Source organism: Thermobia domestica, chromosome 1 (assembly GCF_964235325.1).
Source record: "Thermobia domestica chromosome 1, izTheDome1.hap1.1, whole genome shotgun sequence".
Taxonomy (NCBI): domain Eukaryota; kingdom Metazoa; phylum Arthropoda; class Insecta; order Zygentoma; family Lepismatidae; genus Thermobia; species Thermobia domestica.
Window position 1 is genome coordinate 206,624,786 of NC_137454.1, and position 26,788 is coordinate 206,651,573.

A 26,788-nucleotide genomic window follows, 5' to 3' on the forward strand; every position below is an offset into this window, starting at 1 on the left:
TGTTCTGTATTAAGTTATTACTTCTTATCGCAACCAAAAATACTATTCAAAAGTATTAAACATGTTTAACATGTTTTTTTTTAAGGTATCAGCAATTTTACTTAACACATATTTGAACGAATATGAAGAAACTCCGTGGGATGCCTTGAAATATCTGATAGCAGGAGTGAATTATGGAGGACATGTTACTGACGATTTTGACAGACGATTGCTGAATACTTACATCAATCAGTTTTTCTGTAATGATGCAATTTATGTGCCATATTATAGGTTAGTAAATAAAAAGTAGAGCATGTAAAGTACTTCTATGATTCAGGAATATTATAGTTGATATTTAAAATACAAATTATTATTCTTTATTAGAATTCATATTTTGTTTAAACTGTATATATAAAAAACCTTTTCCTAAGATGCGTGAGCAATACTAAGATTTCGTGATTATACTTACCTAAAATATTCTGTATTGTCTACATTTACTTTTTGCGATAGAAAAATAATATTATCTTTGTATTTTTTTTTTAAAAAAAAATCAAGGGTTAGCACAGAAAATTCTGCAAAATACCTATTAACGGGAGTCATCGCTTTATTCGCACTAGAATACCCTTTTTGTGAGATCAGCAAAGTCAAACAGTGCTGGGTCTGGTCAGAGAGATAGTTAACTCTTCGTACACACCAGATGGTGTTGGCACTGCAGCGTCCACCCAGCTTCGCGAAGACAATTGTGGAGCTACTTGAGAGAAAGAAGTAGCGACTCCGGCCCAGAAAACCAGTATTTACGGTGAGGGGAGCCGATGTGCTGACCACACATAGCTCCAAATGCATGAAAGCCTTACCCTCTAAATACTGTTGCCCTAGGATTTTAGTTTATCTTTTCCTGTGAAAACTGAATGAGTTCTATTTGGAAGGTACACAACGAGTTTGTTATGTGTATATAATAATTTCTAGACACCAGAACAGCAGAAGACTTCAGCTTTCCATCAAAGTATGTAGATTTTTTTGACCGATATTTTTTCATGTTTCAGAAGATCCTTAGATTTTGAATAGGATTTAAAGTTTAGTCTTCATGGATCTGTCGAGGTAGAACAGATTTGTTTTATGTGGAACGTGTTAAACGTTATATGTGTTGCTGCAACATATCGCACAAATAGTTTTATTTAAGTGTTCGAAACAATTATCATCTTGGAAAATAGAATGTGATGCATGAGTTTATTACGGTTGAAAATAAAGTAGAGAATTATTATTATGTTATTGATTACTATAATTTAACATTGATCCTTATAGAGGAGAGCTTCTAGTTGCTAAGGGAAAGAGACACATATAGCAAGAAAAAAGGACCTGTGCAAGAAATACATATATATTAAGTAAAAAAGGTAGTTATGAGGTAAACAGAAGCACATTGTTAAAACTAAATATAGATACTTCATTTTCGAAACTCAACAGTCTGTCGTCTACATGATAAGGAAGTAACAACTATATATGTGGAGGGAGGGAGGAATGTTAACAGTATTTCAAACATGGCCAACTGCTACTTTTGAATGAACTTCCTTTGATTTCACTCGTATCTTGTTTTCTTTCTTCTCTGCTCCGTTGATGACGGTCTTGAAAGCATAAAAATTGTGTTCCGGTAGTGTTTTTGACAATTACTGTTATATGAGTATCTTTTTATTTCATTTCGATATATACAGTATATATTACTAAAAAAGAGTGAAAACAATACCATGATACCGGTATTAAAGAAAATACACAGTACACTTTCATTACACATTTCACCAAATGGAAGATGAAAGAGGAAAAAGCTAGGGAGAAGCGTCTGGGGTCATACAGGAATAACAAATCATGTGAGTATGTTGTCAAGTTAAAATTGAATAAGGTTTAATAGGTTAAGATAAAATAAAATATCCCGAGAAATATCATTCCCATATCTGTTACGTGTATTACGAGAGCAGGAGGGAGGGGGTGCAGGGTCAAATTTACGAGGTCTGTTTTCAAGTAATTGTTACATGTTATTGTTCAAGTAATTGTTACATGAATTTGAATTAATAACTTTAACCAAACTAATAACAGAAATCTTTGAAGTAGTTCTACTTTACACGTATCGTAAATAGTTATGCATATGACATTGCTTACCTTATTAAAGCACAGGCGTGTGATATGTTACGATCTCAAATTCGGTGTAGTCTTGGCCTTGTAAGTATATGTTTACGTTAACTTATAGAATAAAATTTAAGGGCAATGTTTTAAATTTGTTCTTTATTTAAAAATTAAATGTCTACAACTTAACAATGATATATGCAATTTACACTTTAGTTGGCATGTGTCGAATAGTGCAATGTGTCATCTTGCTCAGGCGCTTTGAAAGATTGATAGTTGTAAATCTGACTTCGATTCCTAAAATAAGTAAGAAAGAAATAGCTGTATTATCCAATGCAAAGACGGTATGACAGACTAGTGTAGAATTCTTATCATATTTATCAATTAATTTATTTAAAGTTTGTGTGCCTCTGTCGGATTTCCAGTCATCATCAACATAAGTATTCTGCCCTTATTGCAGGTCACTTGCTGCAGCTGAGAAGCTTCCATGCTCCACGGTCTTCCGCTAATCTCTTTGTCTTCACGTACAATTTTTCTGTTTTGATATCGTCCATTAATTGTAGTTTCCTTTGCCCTCTCCCTATTTTTCCTGCCACCATGCACTCTAGCACGTGCCTCATGATACAGTCCCTTCTTAGCCAATGTCTCAACCAGTTTTTTTTCCCTCTTCTTAATAATATTTAAAATTGTTCTTTTTCCCTAACATTTCTAACACCGTCTCATTCGTTTTTCGCTCGACTCAGCTAATTCTCTCCGTTCTTCTCCACATCCACATTTCGAAAGCATCCAGTCGTTTTTTATCATTTTTGCGTAATGTCCATGTTTCTGACTCATACAGTACAATACTTCATATGATGCATTTTATGAATCTTTTTCTTAACTCTTTATTCAAGGTCCTACAAAATAGTATTTTCTTACTTGTAAAGGCTTCTTTCACCATTCCTACCTTTGCTTTTATTTCACGTTCACACTTCATATCACTACTAATAATACTATCCAGGTATCTATAACTAGTCATCTGTTCTATTTTCTCCCCTCTTCTATATATGGCACCGACTTCTTCGCTCCAATCACCATAGCTTTTGTCTTGCTAACATTTATTTTCATTCAATATTGTTCAAAGCCCTTCCTCAAGTTTTCTAACATTTTATTGATTTTCTCTTCAGATTCTGCAACAATCCGATTCCCAGTATGGTATTAATTTTGTTTCTTAGTCTTTTTTGCCGTATCCTGATGCTAGGCGTATGTTTACTTGAAATTTATTGACTGAAGGTATTTTGTTATTGATAAAAGAACAATATGGGTAAGGGTAATCTTATTTTATTTCTATCTCTAATTGGCTTTCTTGCACTTGAACTCCAAAGATAGAAGGAAGTTATGTAGTAGGGTGATTCTGTTTAATGTATTTATAATGTCCTGGTTGCTTGGTTGACTAGAATTTAACGTTCCTTTTTAGCACTGAGGGTATATAAAATGGGATCTACTGTTTAAGTGGAACTCGAATCATCAGTCGGGTTTGTATCCGAGACAGGTATCTCCACCCGAAATCGTTATACACGAAGGGAAATCCGAGTTTGCCACGAAGGGATACATTTATATTATATATATATATATATATATATATATATATATATATATATAGAGAGAGAGAGAGAGAGAGAGAGAGAGAGAGAGATAGGTATAGATATAGATATATATTAGTCTCATTTTGTGGTATTCCTATAATGTATTGTTCTTTCGGGCAATCGGAAGACGTTGTCACATCTTAATTATTGGATTGAGGTGATGCTGACACTCTTGCATACTGTACACACATCTGACATTCCTATTTATTACATGGTGCTAACCGTCCGTGTTGTGAAAACTGTATTGTTCCACTGAGTATTCGCCACTTTTTTGTAGAATGTTCAGAATACTCAGATTTCAGGGAACGTATAGGAGTACCTAAACGTAACCAGGTTTTGGGGAATAATGCGGTCTCTAGTGACCATATTCTTACCTTTATTCGTGAGATTGGAATAGTTAACGTGCTCTGAGAATTTTCTTTTTCAAATATTTCGTGTTATCTTTTATTATTATTATTATTATTATATTTAACTTAGTTTCTTGTCATATATTTTGTATTTTAGTTCTTCTCTTGGTCTTTCCGGAACAGTTTTAATTTTATAGTTATTTTTTTTTAATCTCTTACTTATTTCAACTACACTGTTATAAGTATTTAATGTTCAATGTGAAGCATGTGTCAGCCATTGACCTTATCACGATGAGACTGCTGACGTCCCCATTAAACCATAATGATTCATTCATTAATTCTGATATTCTGATTTTTTTTTTAATTACAGATTATCAAGTTTAACTACTTATTACATTCCACGAGATGGTTCTCTTGAATCTTACCATGATCATATATCAATGCTTCCTGCCATGGATCGTCCTGAAGCTTTCGGACAGCATCCAAATGCGGATATAACTTCCCAAATAACAGAAAATATTACTATGTTTAATACCTTACTCTCTATTCAGTTCCAAGGTGCTGAGGGTGAAGGTGAAAGCAGAGAAGAAAAGGTAAATATTAATTTTTTGTGTTTATTGCGAAGTAGAGAAGTTAACTTTAAGTGACTCTGTTTCTTAATGTCATCTGAGTGCTACCAAAGACAGTGGGAAACGTGTTTCAAATGGATATACAATTACCCTACTTCCAATTTCGTTTCACATACATAATATTATATATTTTTTTTAAAAAAAATCCTCTCAACACCAGTAAAAATAGAAGGAAGTAGTGGTTGAATAAGGCAGGAACAAGGTAACTCAGTGCTAAAGAACTCGCCTCTCGTATGTAGGATCGATCCTACATTATTTGAATTTGTGGAGGACTACATCATTTTTATTTCTCTCGTTTCTTTCCACTTGATCAATAACTGTTTCTGCCATAGTCCCAGTTGCATTTATCATCCGTATTCTTTAACTTAAAGGGCATAAATGTAGGACATCATGTTATTTCATTTAATTCAATAAACTTATCATTTTTGGTATTCGTTTATGCTGTAGTAATTTATATTTCCTTATAATTTGATGCACCATTTTAGCACAGAGTCCATATAAACTACAATTTAATGTGGGTATGAACCTCATCTACTTCTTTACCAAGAATGCAATCAAGAGCAAGAATTAATCCATATCTACTTTTAGTATTTATTAGTTACAACAACAACACGTCTGTATGTGTTTACACATCATGTGCTCTGTAAAGTGTAGAGAAGTACATTACAGAAATAACTTGTTTAGCTATTGCTTTATAATCTGTATGATGGGGGTTGTCCGTTATGTCAACTCTGCTAAATATTATCATATATTTCGTAAGGAAAATTCGTTCTTTTGATGCCAATGGAGTAAACAGTTAATGAGGAAAAAGTAAACGTCATTTTTTTCTTTTTTCACAGGTCATATTTTCATTATTGAATCATACAAGCAAATATGTTGTTCATATATTTAAAGTCTTTTCGAAAACTTTACAAGCCTTGAGTAATTGTCCTTAAAAAATCACGGCACCCACACCAAACTATTGTATCACATAGTTTGAAAGTAATATTTTTTTCTTAAAACAATTATTTCATAGTAGTAAATTATTTCATAGTTTGCATATTAGTAAATATTTTGAAATGCAAGTTGAAATTACTAGTATGATTTTATTGTACGAAATAACGTTAAAATCAGAATTATTTATTCATAAATCACAACTTGAAAGTACCTGTGTATTTGATTATCTTGCCTAGTACAAAAATTTGTTTTTAATTCTACTTGAAATCTCAAAAGGTACATTTCGGTATTATATTAGTACATATCAAATTGATTTTGATCCTATTATCAGGGAAAACAAAATTTTAACTTCTATAGTACATTTACCTAATAATTATGTTTACTAAATGCTTATTGGAGTATCAAAGAGTAAACAGCTAGTAGTTTAGTTTATATATTGAACATATGAATACATTCATATTTGATATTTCTTCGATGAATTTGAGTTTTGTTGTTATTACGATATTACCCCCTTCAAGCAAAGGACTCTCATCGTCGAGACGGAAGTAGGGCAGAGAGGGCAGTTTATTTATCATTCATCTGATCACCTTTCATCTGCATGTTCTTTGTTTATCTTCATAGTTGCGTATACCACTGCAGGTAGTTTATGGAAGACCTAATAAAGATGGACAGTGGACCCTTGAGTAGGTTGTCCAACACTACTCTAAGGATTGATAGTATAACTTACGACACGTTGCGCAGCGTCTCGAGCAATTTACAGCTTGCATTATTGCCGTATTTTAATTGCATCTGGTTGAAGGAGACGTTCCCACCTCGTTGGCATGAGACTGGTGCTTCCAATCTTGCAACCAGAGAAAGTGCAACAACAGTTACGAGCTACAGACCCATTGCTCCTACGAACTGTAACTAATATTTTTGAGTGCATAGTGAACAGGCATCTCTTTTGGTATTACAATTAAACTTTCTTTTAAACAAGTTTCATGTAATTTTCGCACCTTCCGATCTACTATAGACAACCTCGAAAGTCTTGCTAACCTCGAAAGTCAAATTCAGCTAGCCTTCTTCCGTCGTTTTTGTTTGTTTGTTTGTAAAAGGCTTATGATTCAACTTGTCACTATGGAATTTTAAAGCAGCTGTATGGTTAGAGTCTTCGTACTCACATCGCGCCATTCATAAAGAACTCCCTAAATGTTATTCTAAGGGTTGTGTGGGCGCTAGTCTCTCAAAGCGATTTTTGCAGGAAAACACTGTGTTCTCAGTGTCACACAGTTTGCTGCCGCTGTCATCAGTGTTTTGTTCCAGATCCAAGGTCCTGTATCTGGTCTGCTTTATGTTGTCTATTTTATTATTTATTGCCGATCCAGATATGTTTGCGATAATACTCGACAGAGTCAACTTACATAAAACCGTCTTGTTCGGTAATCAAACAAGACAGGCTTTCGTTTTTCTAGGAAAAAAAATCAGTGTGTCCACTTCTGTGGCCAGTTGTTCCTGACTTCTATTTCGGAGGCATTTGTGTCTCATTTGTTGACACAGTCCGATTTTTGGGTTTAACTTTTGATCAACGGTTAACGTGGACACTAAGTTTTCGGGATTTTAAATATCCTTGTTTCTAAGCTCTGAATTTGCTTCATGCACTTCTCTACTGTACCTAGGATGCTGTTCGTATTGTTGTAGTGCGATTTTATCGTAGTCTGATTCCTCCAAGTTAGACATGGTTGTGTTGTTTTTTTTTTTGGTCGTTTTTTTCTGCCGAAACAACTTGACACTATTCGTCACGTAAGTATTAGGCTAACCATTGGAGCAGTCCGAAGTAGTTCTGTTGTTAGCCTTTATAAAGAAGCAAACAAACCATCGTTAGCCTACCGTCGTGAGATACTTTTCAGATATTATACAGCCCATGTGTATTGTATTTCTGACCACATCTGCAGCCTTCCGATGGCCAAATTTACTGCCGGTATGTAGCATGTCCTCTGGTTACATGTCCTTGATACGCTCACTTACGAGAGTCCATCGAAGAAGAATTTGTATGGCCATCTCTTTATTTGCTATATGTGTGCACTCTTCCACGTTGGTTATTGACTCCACCAAGCCTCGGGCTTGGATTGACATTAAATACGAAATAGTACACAAGAGCCAATTAATACCAACAAGCAGTGTTCGAAGTCAAAAATGCAGAGACGGTATGTATTATTACGATTTTGACTTGACATACCGGCTATCTAAATGTTAAAATACAATGAGGGTATGTTGCCTAAAAGATTGCATTTCTATTTACATAATGACTGAAAACCACTGAAGAGCTTGTCTTTAGTCACGGGGAGGGGGAGAGGTATGAAGAGACTTTGACCCATCGCCAACAACTTTCTGAAAAAAAATAAGAGAAAATATACCCTTATGTTGTATTATAGAGAATTGCTCAAAAACGGGGTTTTATATTAACAATTTCCTGCGGGAAAACTCCCGGAGCTCCACTCGAATGAAAGATATTTCAAACCCCCATAAGATCCGCCCTCACAGCAGACAACCCCTAAATCCGCCCATGATCAAAACACGACATTCATATGAATTAAGACAAGAAAAGACACACGTACATACGAAAGAAACAATTCAATATGGCACATTAAAATATAAACTAGATGGACTTCTTTGAAAACACCTCGTTTTAAAATCAAAACGTAATAAAAAGATAAAAATGTCGGTGTTCTCAACTTAGAAATTATTTCTACATAAGAAATAAAATGTTTTTACATGCAAAGCTATTTGTCAATTACTGTGTATAAAAATGGATTTATTAAAGGTACTTAGCATTTACTCTCCAGTGACGGTATGTCTTGATCACTGAAAAACCAGAGGCGGTTTGCCTTCATCACTGAAAAACCAGAGGCGGTATGACATACCACCGCATACCACCCCACTTCGACCACTGCTAACAAGAGTTCGGAGTGTTACTGGAACAGTGTCTCAATTTTAATGTGTTTTCTATGGATAGCTCAAAAAGTGAGAATTATGTTGGCTGTGTCTTCGCCACAAATGCGGACAGTTCAGAATTTCGCTTACATCGCCCGTGTTCAGTATTTACAGCTGAAGAAACAGCAGTTAAGCTTACTCTCGACCACACGCTTCAGCTTTCGCCTCGACGTGTACTTATCTACACTGACTCACAAAATGGTAGAATAAGCCTGCAGAATGTTTTTACAAAATACCCCCTGGTGCAAGATATTCTTAAGAGATGTCATCTTAAGAGAGCTACAGCAACAAAACCGTGTCCTCGTTGTCTGCTAGGTGCCGCATACATCAGCATTCGGGGAAACGATTTTGCCGATATAGAACCTCAAGAACGCCACATTAGCAGATATTGCAGTGGAGCACTCTCTCCCGTTCTCTGATCTCTGCAAAATCCTCCAACGGATAGGCTGTCACTAGTAAGTAAATTGGAACCAGCCTAACGAAAATAGCAAAACATCTTCGTGTAATTGGCATACGTCGTCACATGCTAATCGCCTAGACAAAGTGATCCTTACACGCTTATGTATCGAACACTCTCATCTCACTCATTCCTGTTTACTGCGCGACGTTAACCGTCTGTATTGTGAGTATTGTATCATCCCACTGACAAGGACATGAACGTGTCATCCGGACATCCGAACCAAACCTAGTCCATTCGATAAACATAACAAAGATATGTTCATGCACAGAGATATGTTCATGCATAAAAAAAAAAAATTAGGTGCCATGGACAACGGAGTAAGTCCCTGGGGCACATTAACCCTGTTAGTATAAAGAAAATATATCGTAGACTCGCAGTGAAATAGCTATTGCATCAACACTGCTCATTGGAAAGTCATGGTTTATAGTTTATTCTCTTCAGCATGAAACAAGCTTTCTAGATGTGCTATGTATTGGGGCTCATAACATACTTGAACAGGGAAAATCGGAAGAATGTCGGGAAAATTCCTTCCAGAAACCCCTACCATCAACTTTGGAACCCTCTGGAGTGACCCCGGGTAAAAACACACAATTCAAACCTATCTCGAAAAATACTATAGGGAATAAGAAATGACTGTACCAAGTTTTGTGTTGATAGACGGAATAGATATGAGATAAAAGCTTGTATACCAATACACATTTTCCCCTTGTACCTATTCCGCTTATCAGTACAAAACTTGGTACAGTCATTTCTTATTCCCTATAGTATTTTTAGAGATACATTTGAATTGTGTGTTTTTAACCGGGGCCACTCCAGAGGGTTCCAAAGTTGATGGTAGGGATTTCTGGAGGGAATTTTCCTGACATTTTCCCAATTTACCCTGTTCAAGTACGTTATGACCCCCCAATACACAGCACCTCTGGAAACTTGTTTCATGCTAAAGAGAATAAACTATAAACCAAGACTTTCCAATGAACAGTGTTGATGCAATAGCTATTTCACTACGAGTCTTATGATTTTCTTTATACTAACAGGGTTAATGGGTCCCAGGGACTAACTCCGTTGTCCGTGGCACCTAATTTTTTTGTGCATGAACATATCTTTGTTATGTTCATCGAATGGATTAGGTTTGATCCGGATGTCCGACTGATACGTTCATGTCCGTTCTTTGTGAGTATTCGGCACTTCTTGTAGAATGTCCAGAATACTCAGAGAATATTTAGGATTACCTAAAAGTCTCGATTCAGGTTTAGGGGATAATGCGGTTTCTAGTGATCATATTCTCACTTTTATTCGTGAGACTGAAATAGTTGACACATTCTTTGAGTTTTTCTTTTTAAATTTTCTCTGTTGTGTGTTACTTTATTGCTTTTTTGAGTTATTTTCTAGTTACATCTCTTATATTTTGCTATTCATTCTTTTAACATTTTCACGCTTCGTTTCAATTTTATTTTGTTTAAAGTTTTATTTTTAATGCATTTTTACTTGAACCTTCCCTCTTTTGGAAGTTTTATTTTGAATTTTCAATACCGAGAATGTTAGGATTAAGATTAAGAATTAAATATTGAGATTTCGTCAGCTATTACCATATTAGCCCGTCACGTATGAGGGATGACGTGTGTCAGCGATCACACTGCCCAGGAAATTGGGGAGAAAGAAAGGAATGGGGAAGGAAAGGATCGGCCTGGGACCATTATGTTAGGTACCATCCTAGCATTTGTCTGATGAGAATGAGGAAAATCTCACTCAGAATGGCTGGCCTGAAAGAGCTTTTACACTTTTTCGACCAAGTGTCCCCTCCGGGAATCGAACCCAGAACCGCTTGCACCGAAGGCAAGAGCGTTTAACGACTATGCTAAGCGGCCACAAATCCACAGAATGTATCGGCCATTAGCATTATCGTAACGGGGGGCCAATATAATCGCTGCTGACGACCCCCTTAAATATTCAACAAAGCCAACATATAGGCCGTCTCAACGATACGATTCTGTCCCCGAAAATAACAAAATCTACATTTGTTCGTAAGCCAACTGCAGTTTCTTTGAAATCTGACATGGTGGAAGAGGAACTAACGAACATTGAGTGGACGGTACTTGACCTACGTGGAAAGGTTCGCTTGAAACGTTGATTTCTGACCTTCTATTGTTTTTTTTTTTCTTGTTTTACTATTGCTATTGTTAAATATTTTCTCTGTTGTTACTATTATTAGTATTTATTGTTTTTGTTATATATTTTCTCTATTGTTACCATTATTACTATTTATTCTTATATATTTGTTATTCGTATATATTTATTATTATCTTTTCATTTAGTTTTTTTATTTCTCTTTTGCAGCAGTTTTTGGGTTATATTTTGACATGTTTGTTTTTATCATGATCGTAGTGTTAATCGAGACGAGGACAAATAGCCTAGATGCTGACGTTCCATTAAACCGTCAATCAATCAATCAATCAAACAAATGATCAATAAGCAATCAATCAGTTATTACATATTAACAATTAAAATTTGCATTATAGGGTCTAACAGTTTAGCATTGTCATAAGTAAAAATGTCTTTATTATTATTTTTTTAATTACAGGTCATGCAGCTGTCGTCTGATGTATTATCCAAAATTCCAAACCCTATTGATCAGGAAAGTGCAGAGAAACTTATTGGGAAAGACAAGAAGCCTCTTGATGTTGTCCTGTTGCAAGAAGTAAGTATTTAGATATGTTATTTATCTTTCATAAAATGCATTGCATATCCTGGTGCTTAAATTGGATGCTGCAATTCGCATCTACAGCCGAATGATTGAACCAAGTGCATTATTAATCTCATAAACATACAGGAGATGGACAAAAAATCTAAAAACACTTCATACAAGACATGTAAGTTTGGTCCTCCACTGTACAACACGTGATCGGTTGCCGATCGTTTTTTTGTTTTCAATGTGTCATATGACCTTCCTCTTCCGTCAGCAGTAACCAGTTCACCTGTGACTCGTGGTGTGAAAGTGGTGCGGTAAAATGGGCGACCTGACAGGCTTCCAAAGAGGCATGATCGTTGGTGCCCGTCTGGTTGGAGCTTCAGTGGCAACAGTGCCGAACATTGTGGGGGTATCGAAAGGTACTATCACACCTCCCCTGGGTCCCACAATCACCAGATCTGAACATCATTGAGCCATTGTGGTCTGAGTTAGAAACGCGTGTTCGGTCTCATTACCCTCCACCAGCATCCCTTAAGGAATTGGAGCATGTTTTGTAGGAACAATGGTACAAAATTCCACACACCACGATTCAGGAGCTGTATACGTCCATTCCACGTCTGATCCAAGCTGTTTTGGACGCAAAAGGAGGCCCCAGACCATACTAGGTATGATTTTCACACTTTTGCAAACGTTTTAGATTTTTTTGTCCAACCCCTGCACTCTTCATGAAGGTGGACGTATCCTGTTGAATCAGATTGCACGAAGATCTGTGAAAAGTATTATTATTAGTAGTATTGCACTGCTTTATACTTCACCCATATTGAGGAATTTCTTTGTAAAGCCCGTCTCACACGGATCTGAACTAAGGCCCCAACCCAGGCTACAACTTAACAGTGTTGCTTAACTCAAACTTCCATGCAATTTCTTTTATCCTGAGGTGATGTAGGGGTCTCAGACGATCCTTAAAACTAAGTAGGTTTTACCAGCAGAGCATCTCGTGGTCGCTGTATTAAAACAAACGAAAAACGTGTTACGCAAATCGTAAATATTATTGTTTTTCTATTTCACGATATGAGTTCATCTGAAGAGAATCAAATAGCCATAGCAGCGATATCTGCTCTGTTGCTGACACAAAATCCGCCCTCCCCAACCCCTCAAAAAAAACGAGAGAAAGTAAAGAGGAGCTGGTGGACCAGGGAGTGAATTCTTCGCCGCAAAATACATAGGAAAGCACCGTATTTTCAATGGTGAATAATGAACTACTTACAAATCCTCGTTTAAAAAAAAAAAAAAAAAAAAAAAAAAAAAAAAAAAAAAAACTACAGAACGGATTATTCAGTTCCATAGCCTATTGAAATTAGTAACTCCAGAAATTCAGCAGCAAGATACGAACATGAGGGAGTCTGTATCAGCTCAAAAATGGTCTGTAGATCCTTGAATCCACCAGATTGTAAAACTGAAAATCAAGTGGCTTGTCCAAATATGTAAATGAGGGCAGTTATCAGGAGCGGAAAGCTAAAATAAAGAAAAAGAGCAATTTTCTAGTATAGGTACTGAGTGCATTCTCTCAGCTCAGTACCCACAAAGCCCATAAAGTAAACTTATACCCACCGGGATCCCATCTCATGCACTACAGCTGGAATTTTTGTATTGTGCCAGCATTGTAGAACTGTTCCCTAAAATTTCACAAAATCCACATAACACTGATGACAATTAACTCTCATTGTTTCTGTTTTTGGCGCTGGTTTACTCTTCGCGCATCACATCTAAATTTTATGTTTAGAAGTGTAGGATTACTAGTCTAAAATTATTACAAGTGCTTTACGACGTATAAAATAAATGAGTTGATATGAAAGATGCCTATATAGAAACTATTTTCCACCGGCAATGAATTTCTACACAGTTTACAGAAGTTGTATTTTGTTTACAAGGGAAACGCTACTAGTACGAAACCATGACTCGTATCATTGTCAAAACCCACTCGTTTTCACTACCCTCGATTATGTAGATACCCACCTTCGCTGACGCGCCGGTTCCCTTCAGACTGACCACTCGAGCCCTACAGCTTCGCTCTGCTATTACTCGGTTAGATAGTATTCGTGCTTTTTAGTAGCGACCTAGCGCAGGTCGTTTTGTGCTTCTTGGGCTGTAGGTTTTATGCATGCATCCGGACGCTGTATTTATACGCAAATCGTAAAATAAATATAATTTTTCAACAATTGCTTATGATACCCCCGTGAATTTTAACTATACCATGTGGATATTTTCATATCGCCCAGAATAAATCATTTAGAAAACAATAAGAAGGTAATTATAAAAGAATTCTAATTTTTGAACAATTATTTCGAGTGGTGCGCCAAAAGTAAACCTGCACGCTTTTTTTAACATGTTACATTTTTTTGGTATACAAATTGCACAATAATCACCTACTTTTATTCTTGTAAAAGATGTAATTACATTTGTTCACAGCTGTAATGTTCGGGCGGATACCTTCACTGCATACTTCCTCTAAGGTCTTTATTCTTGCATTTTTTAAATAATATAAATCATGCTCAAAAAAAAAAAAAAAAAAAAAAAAAAAATCATATTTTTCGTATGACTATTAATACTATTTGTGCTTCTCTTGTCCAGGCAGCATTGTTTTGAAATTACAGCGAGAAATAAAGTTGAATGTCGTCAGGCGCTACTCTTTTCTGATTGGTAGTTGTATGCAAGTCCAGATGAAAATAGAAACTGCTTCTATTTCTTCCAAGTCAGGATCCAAATAAGGACAGCAGAAAATTTCAACCTGAACTAGGGGCAAGTTACTTCTCACACGATCGTTAAGTAAGGTCGTGAATTTTAGATCGTGAATCGCAGCCTTACTTCAGTCCCATCTGAGACAGGCTTAAGTAATAGTTATAGGAAGATATTATATTAATCATGTGTATGTTTATAAAACAAAATCGAATTACACTGTTGATGTTCGACGTTTGTTGTTGACCTTGTAGTAAACAAATAAAGTGCTTCACATAAATTAATTACATATACACGTTTTGTGTTGGAAATAAATGCATCTTTTACAAGTACTTCTTCGAAATTGTCCAGTATGAGTTTGCAATTATCAAGTAATATATATATATATAGTGAAACCTGTCTATGTTGGCCACCATCGGTTCCATTGAAAAGTGGCCAACTTACAGAAAATAAGTGTAATTTGTGTATTTTTAGAATAGGGTTTCTGGTATTACTTGATTGTATAATTTTAATAAGCAACGGCACAACGGATACTTTTAAATAATTTATATAGAGTAATCATAACAATACCAGTACTAGGAAAAAGTACTACAATATATTTAATGTATGTACCTTTCTCTTCCTGAAAACTAGTCTGGTACACTAAATTATTCGGATTGAAAACACAATAACACAAACAACCATAAAATCGAAACGTATGTACGCAGTTTATTGAAATTGGCATTGTAGCACACTGGGCTATTCCGACTGAAAACAAGAAAAGCAAAATTAGAAATTGAACAATTTATTGGCAGTTTATATGATTTTTTCGGCAGTGACAAATATTTTCTGTAGATACCTTTTGAAAAGTAGCAAATCAGTTATTAACAAATTTACTCATGGTGGCTCATTCTAGACGAATGTTTTTTATTCTTTTTGGCACATATGCACATTCAAATTTCGTATTTAACTATCTTTTGTTAATGAGCTACAAGTGCTTCCCTTAGAGCGAAAGATGTTTTGAAAAATTCTTAAGGGAATTCATATCTCAAAACCTCCACTACCTTTCGACAAGTTGGCAGGTGCCAACAGATTACAATTGAGATGGTTAGCTTTAACCTTAAGAATTTTCCAAAATTACTAAAGCTCCTCACTGATGAAAGCAGCCGATATAGCTAATGGTTTACCAAAATAGACAGGGTAAAGAAATGCGTACAACCATTTCCTGAATTCCTGTACGTGCTTTCATATGGGAATACGAAAGAGTTAAGAAAAACAACAAAACATATTTTGTGTGGCCAAGATACGCAGGTAAATTTATTATTATCATCATAAGATAAACATTGATTCAATGCGGCTAACTTCTAAGATAGAGAGGTGGTCAAGTTGACAGGTTTTACTGTATATATATATATATATATATATATATATATATATATATATATATATATATATATATATATATATATATATATATATATATATTGGCAGATCCAGGATATGATCAAGGGAGGGGCTAAACCATAATTTGCCGCTTTATCCAGTGTAAAGCAGGATTGAAGCCCATTTTATCCAGTGTATACCTGAGCGTCAAGGAGGGGCAATAGCCCCCCTTGGATCCGCCACTGTATATATACAGATGGTGATCAGAAAAATGGAAACACCTAAACGAAATTGCAACTTATCAGATTAATATGGTGTCGGGCCACCTTTCGCCTTCAGAACAGCCTTGTTGCGACGTGCGATGGAGGCATAGAGGTCGTGAATGGTAGCAAGTGGAATTTTACACCATTCCTCGTGCAGGGCATCGGCCAGTTCTCTGAGAGAGGATGGAGGTGGAAATCGTCGCCGGAGTAGTGTTTCCAAGACGGACCACAGATGTTCAATTATGTTGAGATCTGGGGATTGGGCGGGCCAGGGGAGGTGTTGAACTTCTTCCCGATGTCCTTCAAACCACGCTGCAACAACGCCAGCTGTGTGAATGGGTGCATTATCATCCTGGAAGATGACGTCATTGTCCGGGAACAACATCCGGACCATAGGATGCAAGTGGTCTCCTAAAATTGCGACATAATCGTTGGCAATGATTCGTCCGCTAAGTGTGACCACAGGACCCAATGAAAACCATGATATGGCGGCCCACAGCATCACCGAGCCGCCGCCATGTTTTACAGTTGGGCGGAGACACTGCAAATCATAAGCTTCTTTGTGCGTTTTCCACACATAAACAAGGCCCGTGGTTGGGAATAGGGTAAAGGATGACTCATCCGACCATATCACACGTTTCCAATCCTCAACGGTCCAAGTTGCATGGTGCCCAACGGTTCCATATGCGGCGTGCTTAAGCGTTATGGTTCCTGATGAGCGGTTTGGCCCGTGCTCACGACCCCGTAAGTTCGTGTCATGTAATTCGCGGCGGACTGTGATTGTCGAAACAAGATGGGGGAGGTGCTGATTGAGTTCCTTCGTCACTTGCTCCGCAGTGGCACGACGGTTCTGCGTGACAATGCGCTTTAATACCCGGCGTGACCTGTCACTCATGATTTTCTTCCGCCCACTGTTCCGCTTCCCCGATGTGGTTTTCCCGTGTGTTGTGTAGGCCGTCATCACCTTCGACACTGTCCCACGCGACACACCTAACATAGTAGCCACTGCCGTCACATTCACTCCACATAACCGCGCACCAACAATTTGCCCTCTTTGAAAATTCCATTTTACACTACCTCCGTCTGCTGCAGCCACTGGACACTGCTGTTCCAGTGCGCCTGACGTAGTATGGAGACCAACCTAACACACCACCACCAGCGGTCCGGCGCCACGACACCACTGCCAACCCATACATCTGACGTGTTGCCAACTACAGGTGTTTCCATTTTTCTGATCACCATCTGTATATATATATATATATATATATATATATAGCTCGCGACAAAACAGCCAATTTTTTCCTCGAAGGTCAAGATCTAAGGGTTTACTTGTCCCTACCATAAATCCTTCATTGTAACTAGATTCCGGCGTTGCCGCTCCAACTCAGGTAGAACTGTATAAAGCTCTCAGTATGGCTAACCCTATTACGGTTATCATAGTAGCCCGAGCTCGTGCAGACCTCTAAACACATTACCCCACAGAAATGAGTGCCATAAGTCCAGGCCTTCTAAAGGCTGTTGCGCCAGGAATTTAGTTATCATTATTATTATTGCTAATAATAATATGTAATATTAGTAATAGGCTTAATAAAGATTCTGCCTGTTTATCTGCTCTGCTTGTAAGTATATTATTTCTAACTTTAAGATATAGTTATACAGGTCAATATATAATTGATCAGTTTCTTTCTAATGTGATTCGTCACGTATATAAAAACTGGACAAACTACAAATTAAAATACTATACACAGGAAATTAATAATGATAGCTTTATTACTCAGATATTAACCTGCATACATTAATACATATGAGAATTTAGGTACTTAATAGAATGCTTTTTAATCATTTCTTTTTTAAAAAAGAAAGTTCTAAATTGTCATTATAGACAGATGGCCTGTCGAATAATAATAATAATAATAATAATAATAATAATAATAATAATAATAATAATAATAATAATAATAATAATATTTATAAAAGACTAACATTAGTGCATCACGCTAACTTCTAATAGTAAATCACGTTGATGCAATAATTTAGATTTGAGCATTTATATTTATGTATCCGCAAGTTCGTTGGTCGGGTACCTAAAAAAAAGAAAGAAAAAAGTGAATGCAAACAATTAGAGCTCTTAAGTATTGACTTTAACCTATAATTAGTGCTTGAACTTTTCGGGTAAACTGTACCCGCCCGATACCCATTGCGTTTAGTTTACTCGATCCTTAGACCTGATAAACCCGTTTGACCCGTGTTTGGCCTGTTTGGACCGTTTGAACCGATAGACTCGTTATGAGTTCGTACATGATAATTAGAACAATTTGTGTTATGATAATAAAGTAAAACAACACATCATTTACAATAATGACAGACTAAGCTTGTTTTCATAAAAACGGGATTATCAGGTCATCCCTATTCATACGGTTCAAGCGGGAAAACCCGATTCATACGGGTAAAAATACAATATCGGTCTAACGTGCGGTCCAGTTTCTATTCTATTTTCCGAGCATTACCGTAAATGCACAGTAGCCCGAAATGGCTCGGACGTATATATAATCATATTATTATTATTATTATTATTATTATTATTATTATTATTATTATTATTATTATTATTATTATTATTATTATTATTATTATTACTATTATATTAATAGGAGAGAAAATTACTTGTTGAATGACCTGTACGTATTTTATCCCTATTTTAAATGGTTATTCTGGTTTTATGTATCTGCTTATTGGTTTGCAACACAGAAAAAAATAGTTGGAGACTTCATTGTTTACCCTGGCGACAGGGAGAGCGGCTAAGCTTTTGTAATACCGGCAACATCCAACTGGTTGACAAACCGCACGTGGTCGCTAACAACCATATGACAGTTTTACTGCTGATAAGAAAACTTGGTTTAGCTTTGAAAACCACTATATATATTTAATTCAAGACGTTTGAAACTAATACACTTCATACAGTCGTTTACGGAAATAAATATCTCGCTATACCATTTGCTTTTATCAATAGCTTTGTAACAGGTGAATAGTTGGTACAATATTATGAAAATTTTCTCTGTAATTATTAGGTTAGTACAAATGAAATGTCCACTTTGACGTTCAATGTGACACTCAACTCAGTATCACAACATATGGATGGACTAAAGTCACGCGTCTAGCGTCGCAACTCAATATGTCCAGTGAACAAGCTAAGGTAGCAGGCAGTGCGTTGTTGAACAGGGTCGTGTGAACGTGCATAATTGCAAGTGTTTTTTCGTTACGTATTCAAACTGAGACATTTTGCACAGCTAGCCACAAAAATCATTAGACGGCTGGTGATGTGTTTGGATCAGTTACACTTCTTATTCATCCGGCTCGTCTTCCACATTTCTAGTTGCGCTAAATTTGTATATGAGTTTTCTCACGACATTGTCTCTCACCGGGTCGAGATTCGAATGTCGTACGTTGAAGTCAGATCCTATTTCTGCTGAACTGCATCCTCCAACCAAAAGAGCGATTTCTGTCTTTCACGAACTAACATCTTGGCGTCTTGTCTACAAAAATCAAAGTAAAAGACAGTCAGTTTTCGTGTCACACGAAACTTCACAAATTATTGCTTAGCGCCTACGTACAGAAACACACAACATATGCAAATGGAAAATAAAACATGCAAACGGTGTGGTGAACTGTTTATAAGAGAAGGCAGCGTGAGGAACATGCTCTGTGATTGAATTTGTTGTTTTTGTAGTTTACAGATGTTCTCCCTAATTATGAATGTGTTTATTGTGGTGTTAAAATATGAGTTGGTAGATAATCCTTCTTTTCGGAACATCCCATAGAATCCAAATGCTATCCTAAAATTGTTTGTAAGAGAACCACTGTTACAGTTATCGTAAAATGAAGTGCACCATTCGAGATCTCGTTGAAGGAAGGTTTCATTTAATGTATCACATCCCCTGTTGCCATTTGAAATAATTAATTGAATGGCGGACGAAGACAGTAACCCCGTCATAACGTTTCCCTTTCCTCCAATATTAATACTATTTGACTTTAGATCCAACTTATGCACTGTTTGTAAAATATTCAGCCCAGTCCACACCATATACACCTTATATAAATCTTTTATACCTCATCCTATACCTTATTTAAACTTATGCATACTTCACAACGAAATGTCTCCAAAACCGTTACCTTTATTAAAAAAAAAAAAAAAAAAAAAAAAAAGTAATAGAATCATTCTGTATCAATTTGCTGGGATACAAATTTTCTAATAACTATTTTTGTCATAGGGCCAATAGTTTACGAGATTTTTCACTTAATTTTTTCTTGACATTTGAACCATTATAAAATCTTTAGCAGGGGTCAAATTGATGGAGGCTTTCGCTATATTGTTTAGAACGTTAATTTGAAGTTCTTTAAAAATTTTAGTTTCTTACAAAATTAAGTTTCCTGGGAATTTTTCCGCAGATAAACTGTATTTTACTCTAATTTATCTGGACTTATTTATCTAAGCAATCACCCCACTCTCGGTATGTGAGCAATTTGCTGACTCAAATCTTTGAGCTATTAAGGTTAGAATATAGCCCATCTTTAAAGCCATCGAAATTACGTAATTATATGTAAGGAGGATTTTGCTGTAAGCTTATCAAAACCACGTTTTTGTTCACGTACTGTATATGGTTTGTGTTCACGAACCGTGTTGGAAACTATCCACACATAAACACTCACAGAAGATTCTAAGTTTTACAGATCTTGCCCAGACAAGAGAAATTAAGACATAGGAAAAAGGATAGGGAAATATATATTTTATTCATTTTATATTAAGTGTAACATTTTATCGGAATATGCATATCGGTTCTTACTGTCTCTCTCTTGCCTGTAAACGATGAAAAGACTTATAATAATGTTTTCTTCTTATTATTTTTTATACTTTAGATGTTTTCTTATTATTTCTCATATACTGATGGATTTTTTTGGTTCTATATCTATATAAAATTATAATTTCAGATATCACGCTATAATGTTTTATTAGAGAATATACGGCAGTCAGTTGAAGAATTACAGAAAGGAATTAAAGGTTTGGTTGTTATGTCAAGTCAGTTGGAAAATATATTCACGTGTATCTACGATGGCCAAGTTCCGGCCACTTGGCTGAAAGGTAAATATTATGCTTAAGATATACAGACAGAAGAAAAAGAAATTAGACAATAAACACTAATCTCATATTTACAAAATATTTGTGCTCCTTTTGCTATCGTTCACCATGAATTGGAACAGTGATAATATTTCTGAATCTATTTTTAATTTGACAGATTAGGTTGTATTCTGTTACCTAAAATTTCAATTTTATTTTTGAACCTTGCATATCTCACATTAACACCGGAAAGAAAGGTCAAAATCACTGTGATTTTATTTTGGTTATTTATTAAAATGAATGCACCTTTCAGGAATTGCACATCTGTTACTTTAAGTAGTATTTGTTTAGATGTACAGTGCACAAATTTCCATCGTAATACAGTAATTTATTTTTGTTTTTACTAATTTTGTATTTCGATCATGAATATCACACCATTTATGGATTTATGTAGTTATTTAAGATTCCAATTCTTCTGAAACTTCAAAATCGAATTCCTCTTTCCTCTTCGTGCAGCAGACCTCATCGTCAGAAAGGGAGTGTATACTACTCCTTTCCATGAGAAATAATTTATGCAGTACTGTGAGGAATCTAATGAAATATTTGTTTACGAAGTGATTTGCTATAATTTATACATTGATATTTTGCTATTTCACAAATAAGATTCGATCCCCGGCTAAGTAAGTTTGTGATGGACAACATCGTGTCCATGGGTTTTCTCGGGATACTCCCGTTTCCTTCCACTTTCTCATTCCACCAACTCTTCCATCATTATTCACTTGTCTTAATCATCGTCTCCCTTAGCATAAAGGGCATAATCTTAGGACGTTAAATTGAAAGATTTTATTTCATTTTCTTTTGCAAATAAGATACCACTCTACAATGGATTAACAATTTAGCCACTTCTTTCATTAATTTCAAGTATTTAATAATAACTATTGTATCTTCGCAAATACACTACTCTCTCTCGCTAATCCTGTCGTTAAAACTATTTTCTTTTGTTTCTCTTTCTCTTTCTTATATTGTCATCATTGCTAAACAGCATTATGACTCCCCATCGACAGTGTATGAAGTTTTAAAGGAGCAGCATGTTTCAAAACCTCTATACCGAATAAAGATTTTAAAATTTTGTGTATTTTACCCTTTACTATGTTATACAGATCTATGGCTTACGATATGAACTTGGGTGCTTGAACTCCTCTTTTACGCCACTACAATTTCTTGTGTTCAATTTGAGTTGTCGTTTATGACATCTGTGATTAAATCTGTGCTTTGCAAATATATATGTAATTGCAATTCCAGTATTGAACAAAGACAAGCAATACACTTCAAATACTGAAAAAAAAAAAAAAAGTGCTCTCAGTCGGCATTTTGGTTAATTCGGTATTCTTCTGTGCAAGAAATGGCACGATTAGCAGCAAACTTTTTCTTTAAAAAACAAACACACAACCTGCATACCACTGGACCGACAGACCACATGGAAGTGTCGAAAAAGAAAATTCCTACGAAGGTCGCACACAAACGACATCCCACACCGTCTGCCCCATTCTTTGTGAGAAAGAAAAGGAGGGAAGATAACTTCTAACTCAAAGATCTTCCGACTGTGTGCGACAACACTGCCATCTATTTTTTAAGTTTCGTAAACACTGAAAACTATGCCCCTTGTGGGTGAAAGATTGTACTTCTTCCTGGTGACACTATCATGGCTTTAGACTAACCTTAAGTACATTTCTTGTACTTCAAAATGTAATATATTTCGATGAAACTTAGCAGAAATATAGTCCGAAATATGTAATACTATTGGGTACATTTGGTGTAGGCACCTTAGACTTGGGCTCTGCTGGAGCACCCAGTTTGCTAAAGAAAATATTTTCTGAGAAATTTCTCAAATTTTCCCAGATTTCTCCAAAATTATGAAGCTTAGTATCAATATATGTTATTCGCAAGATAGTGATGTACCTAGTTACTAACCATGCATCTAAGTTAATTGGGGTGAAAGTGTATTTTTGTAAGGGTTTTCGAAAGGTTAATAATATTACTGGCTTTATTTTTAAATTAAAGAGTGCAAGACAAAAACTAAGTAAAATTTATCTGTAGGAGCTTAAAAGCAATAAGGAACCTAGTTTCATGCAAAGAAAAAAAAATCGAAGTTGAATTTTGTTCAGAAAATGACGCATGATGACATGTCTGTAGTGAAACTTTTTTGAGAATTAGTTTAATTTGACGTAGAAAATGTTCAAATAACGTAGTCTTAGTAGTATATGTTACGTAAATATGTAAAGTTTACGAAATTTCTTTCCTAATATTATTATTAATAAACTTAAGTTATGGTAGTCAACTTTGCTATTCTGATTTGAAATTCGTGAAATTCTATATTTCTGTATTGCTTCGAATGAATTATTACTTTTCATAGTAATATTTTCTATTCTCTTCATTCATGAGCACGCCTTTTATATTTTTAAAAGTAGTAATTTCAAAGCAGTTTCTATTTTTATTAAACTCAATTCATTTAGGTGAACTTAAGCGAATCCATTGAAAGTGAATGCGAGTTAGAGTAACTTCTTTGCAGTCTATGAACTAAAGATATAAGGCCAACTTGGTTTCATGGGTTCGTTTTAAAAAGAAAGGAAGTTAATATATGCTGTCTTATTTTCGTGTGATATGCAAAGTACAGTTAGTTCAAAGTATCTGTTCACTAACTGTTTCTAGAGAGTCCTGTTGTCTAATCTGTACGTGGAACTGTAAAAGAACTATACGTGTAAAGACGAGAGAACTTACTTACTAACCTTCAAATGGGCGGCTTTAAAAAAACGGACCAACCCCACATAGTGTTGTTTAAAACATTTTCAAATATCAACGGCAATAAAAAGTATGGGAGTGATGTGAATTATTCTCCTTTCCTTAACTTCAGAATAATATGTAAATGGTTTGAACCATTTATACATTTCATCCACTGTGATATTAGCTTTCCAGTGCTTGTCAGTTTCAGAACACTATTTCACTGTATGACAGAAAACTGACCTAAGCAGGATTCTATATCTAACGAAGGGACGGATGCACACTGTTCCTTGATAAATACAAACTTTCTCAGCGTTGGTTTTTGGGCGTTATCATTAAACTAGAAAATCCTGGTATTCGTAGTAGCCTCCTTGAGGGAAAAAAACGTCAATAAGTACTTCTCACGATTCACAATTTCCAGGTTTCTAACTTCAATGGAAAATGTAAAGAGTTGATAAATGTTTTAAATTAGCAGTGCACAAAAATACGGTTCGAAAACTAATAATAAATTGGCAATCTTGAATGTATCATTATTTTTGGCTACGCTGTGGAAATCACGCTGTGGAAATCACAAAACGCTTGAAGAGAAAGGGGGAAAAAGAAGGAATGTCACAAAACCACATTTTCGAGAAAACAGCTTTCTAATATTGAAAGCTCCATACAAAATGAGTAGGGTTGGATTACAGGAACGATCACTTAATAAAGTTAAAAGTTGTTGTCCATTCGTTATTGTACGCAGTGAAATAGTACCAAGAGTCTCCAACAGATAGGCCAAAGCACTCGTTAAACCACACACATGGACATACCTTGTTACCTTTACCCTTCACTTGTGTTCCCACGTACCTTTAGCAACAGTTCGCTGGAGACGAAATGTCTGGTGTGAACACGTGGCTAGTTTCTTGTATAAAAAGCGCATTGTTCGTTGCAAAACGAAAAAGAAAAAATATAATTATATCAGAATATTTTATCTTCCGTGTTTCTCACAAAATGATAAATGTTATGAACAAATAAATGCTTGTTAAAATGCATTGTACACTCGGGTAAAAATTCATGTAAGTGTGGATCTGCTATAAGCAGTAAACTAGAGAAGAGTCTTGTATTCCTTTCCACAAAGGATATGTGTTATATAGGTTTAAATATTTACTTTTTATATCATATACTTAGTTTCTGACCACGAATCAGAGTAGAAAAAATATGATCAATTTATTTGTCTAGTTTTACTTGTATCGTATTTGCGACAATTGTTGTTCTTGAATAACATATAATTTTTGTTTTTTTAAGCTTACCCTTCTCTAAAACCTCTGGGCTCCTGGACGAGAGATTTAGTGAGTCGAGTTGAACAATTTGCTACTTGGGCAGAAACTACTCATCCTCCTTCACTTTTTTGGATGTCAGCATTTACTTTCCCAACTGGATTTTTAACCGCTGTGTTGCAAGTAACTCTAATTTTCTTTTTTCTTTCTTTTTGTTTGTGAGTGTGTGTGTGTGGGGGGGGGGAAGGGGGCTCTCAGTTGTAAAGGTATTTACGGTATGTGTTTATTTTGTGTAAGGAATTCCTATTAACTCTTTTGCTGTAGTATTAATAATTTTTATCGGATAATGTGTTTCAGTCATATTATATTCATAACCGGTAATATATTTATCTTAAAATTAAATTAAGTATAATATTAATTTATTAAGATAAAGAAATGGAGCTTCCTATCGTTAGCCTGTGTAACATCAACAGTGCCAATTTAGTTCATTGTTGATTAGTTAATTAATTATTTGTTGAGAGAATGGATTCATTTATCATTCAATTCATCACCTTTCATTTTCTTGTTCTTGTTGCGCTGCAAGACTCGTGAGTTTTTGTGTTTTTAGTAGGAGTTTTACAAAAGAATGGTCAGTGGACGTCTTGCCCTGTCTGAGATGGAGGTGCACCATTCCGACCTGCTTTAGCTTTTGATCCTTATCCCTTAAACAATGATCCTCAGTGATGATGTCAGGAAGTCTGATAATAAATCTAATAGTGGGACGATAAAGAGTGATTTTGAAGCACAATATTGGTAGCTAAAAGAGTAGTACTTCTGGTAGATAATAAGCAGCGCCTTCTCATCTGACCAACTTATTAGGTTAAGAATATATAACAGGAAATCAGCTTTTTAGTCCATCCCTGATCCTTACCTTCAATTTTCCAACTCTTTCAGATTTCGTGAAAGCTGATCTTATCGATTAAAAGTGCTCTCCTAAATATCTAGCTCACATCGTTGCTTTAAGTATCAGCATTTTGGACATACCAGCACGTCTGCCAATTGTGCTAGCTGTGGCCAGGAAAGTCATGATGCGGATCTCTCTACAGCAAAGAAGTCATACTGTGTTAACTGTAATTGTGATAATTCTACTGGTCCAGGGATTGTCCAACTTTTCAGAAGAAGAAGCGAATTTGAGAGCTAATGATAATTGAATAGATTTCCATTAGTGATGTGAAACGTTGATTCAGGGAGAGCATTAAAACTCCGCTCCCCGTTCCGTTTGCATCCGTAGTCGCATCTTCCCAGTCTGTTTCAATTCAAACATTTGACAGTGTTTCCATCCAAACGACTTTTGCAAAATGTAAGAATGTAGAATCAAAAACTTCAGTTGGTGTTCCTCAGAATTAAAACAACTTATATCTGAACGCACACCAGCTAGTATCTACTTGCAGGATACGCATTTTTAACGGAGTACTCTTTTGTTTTACCTTCTTACACCCTTTTCAGAAACGATAAGCACACTGATGGTCGAGCTGCTAGTGGTATTGCCATCGGTATACT

At 35.7% G+C, this 26,788-nt stretch overlaps 1 protein-coding gene across 5 annotated transcripts in view; it reads left to right on the forward strand.

Annotated features, from left to right (window-relative positions):
• Window positions 1-26,788, forward strand: part of kl-2 (dynein heavy chain 2, axonemal kl-2) — a 564,598-nt gene that overhangs the window by 505,211 nt on the left and 32,599 nt on the right. For 4 of the 5 annotated variants that reach the window (XM_081769103.1, XM_081769086.1, XM_081769094.1 and 1 more), the window contains 5 exons: window positions 86-270; window positions 4,434-4,656; window positions 11,637-11,753; window positions 21,092-21,242; window positions 25,278-25,432. In XM_081769103.1, the coding sequence (XP_081625229.1) occupies window positions 86-270; window positions 4,434-4,656; window positions 11,637-11,753; window positions 21,092-21,242; window positions 25,278-25,432 (831 nt within the window). The remainder of the gene's footprint in view (window positions 1-85; window positions 271-4,433; window positions 4,657-11,636; window positions 11,754-21,091; window positions 21,243-25,277; window positions 25,433-26,788) is intronic. The other variant, XR_014132735.1, reaches the window with a different exon arrangement.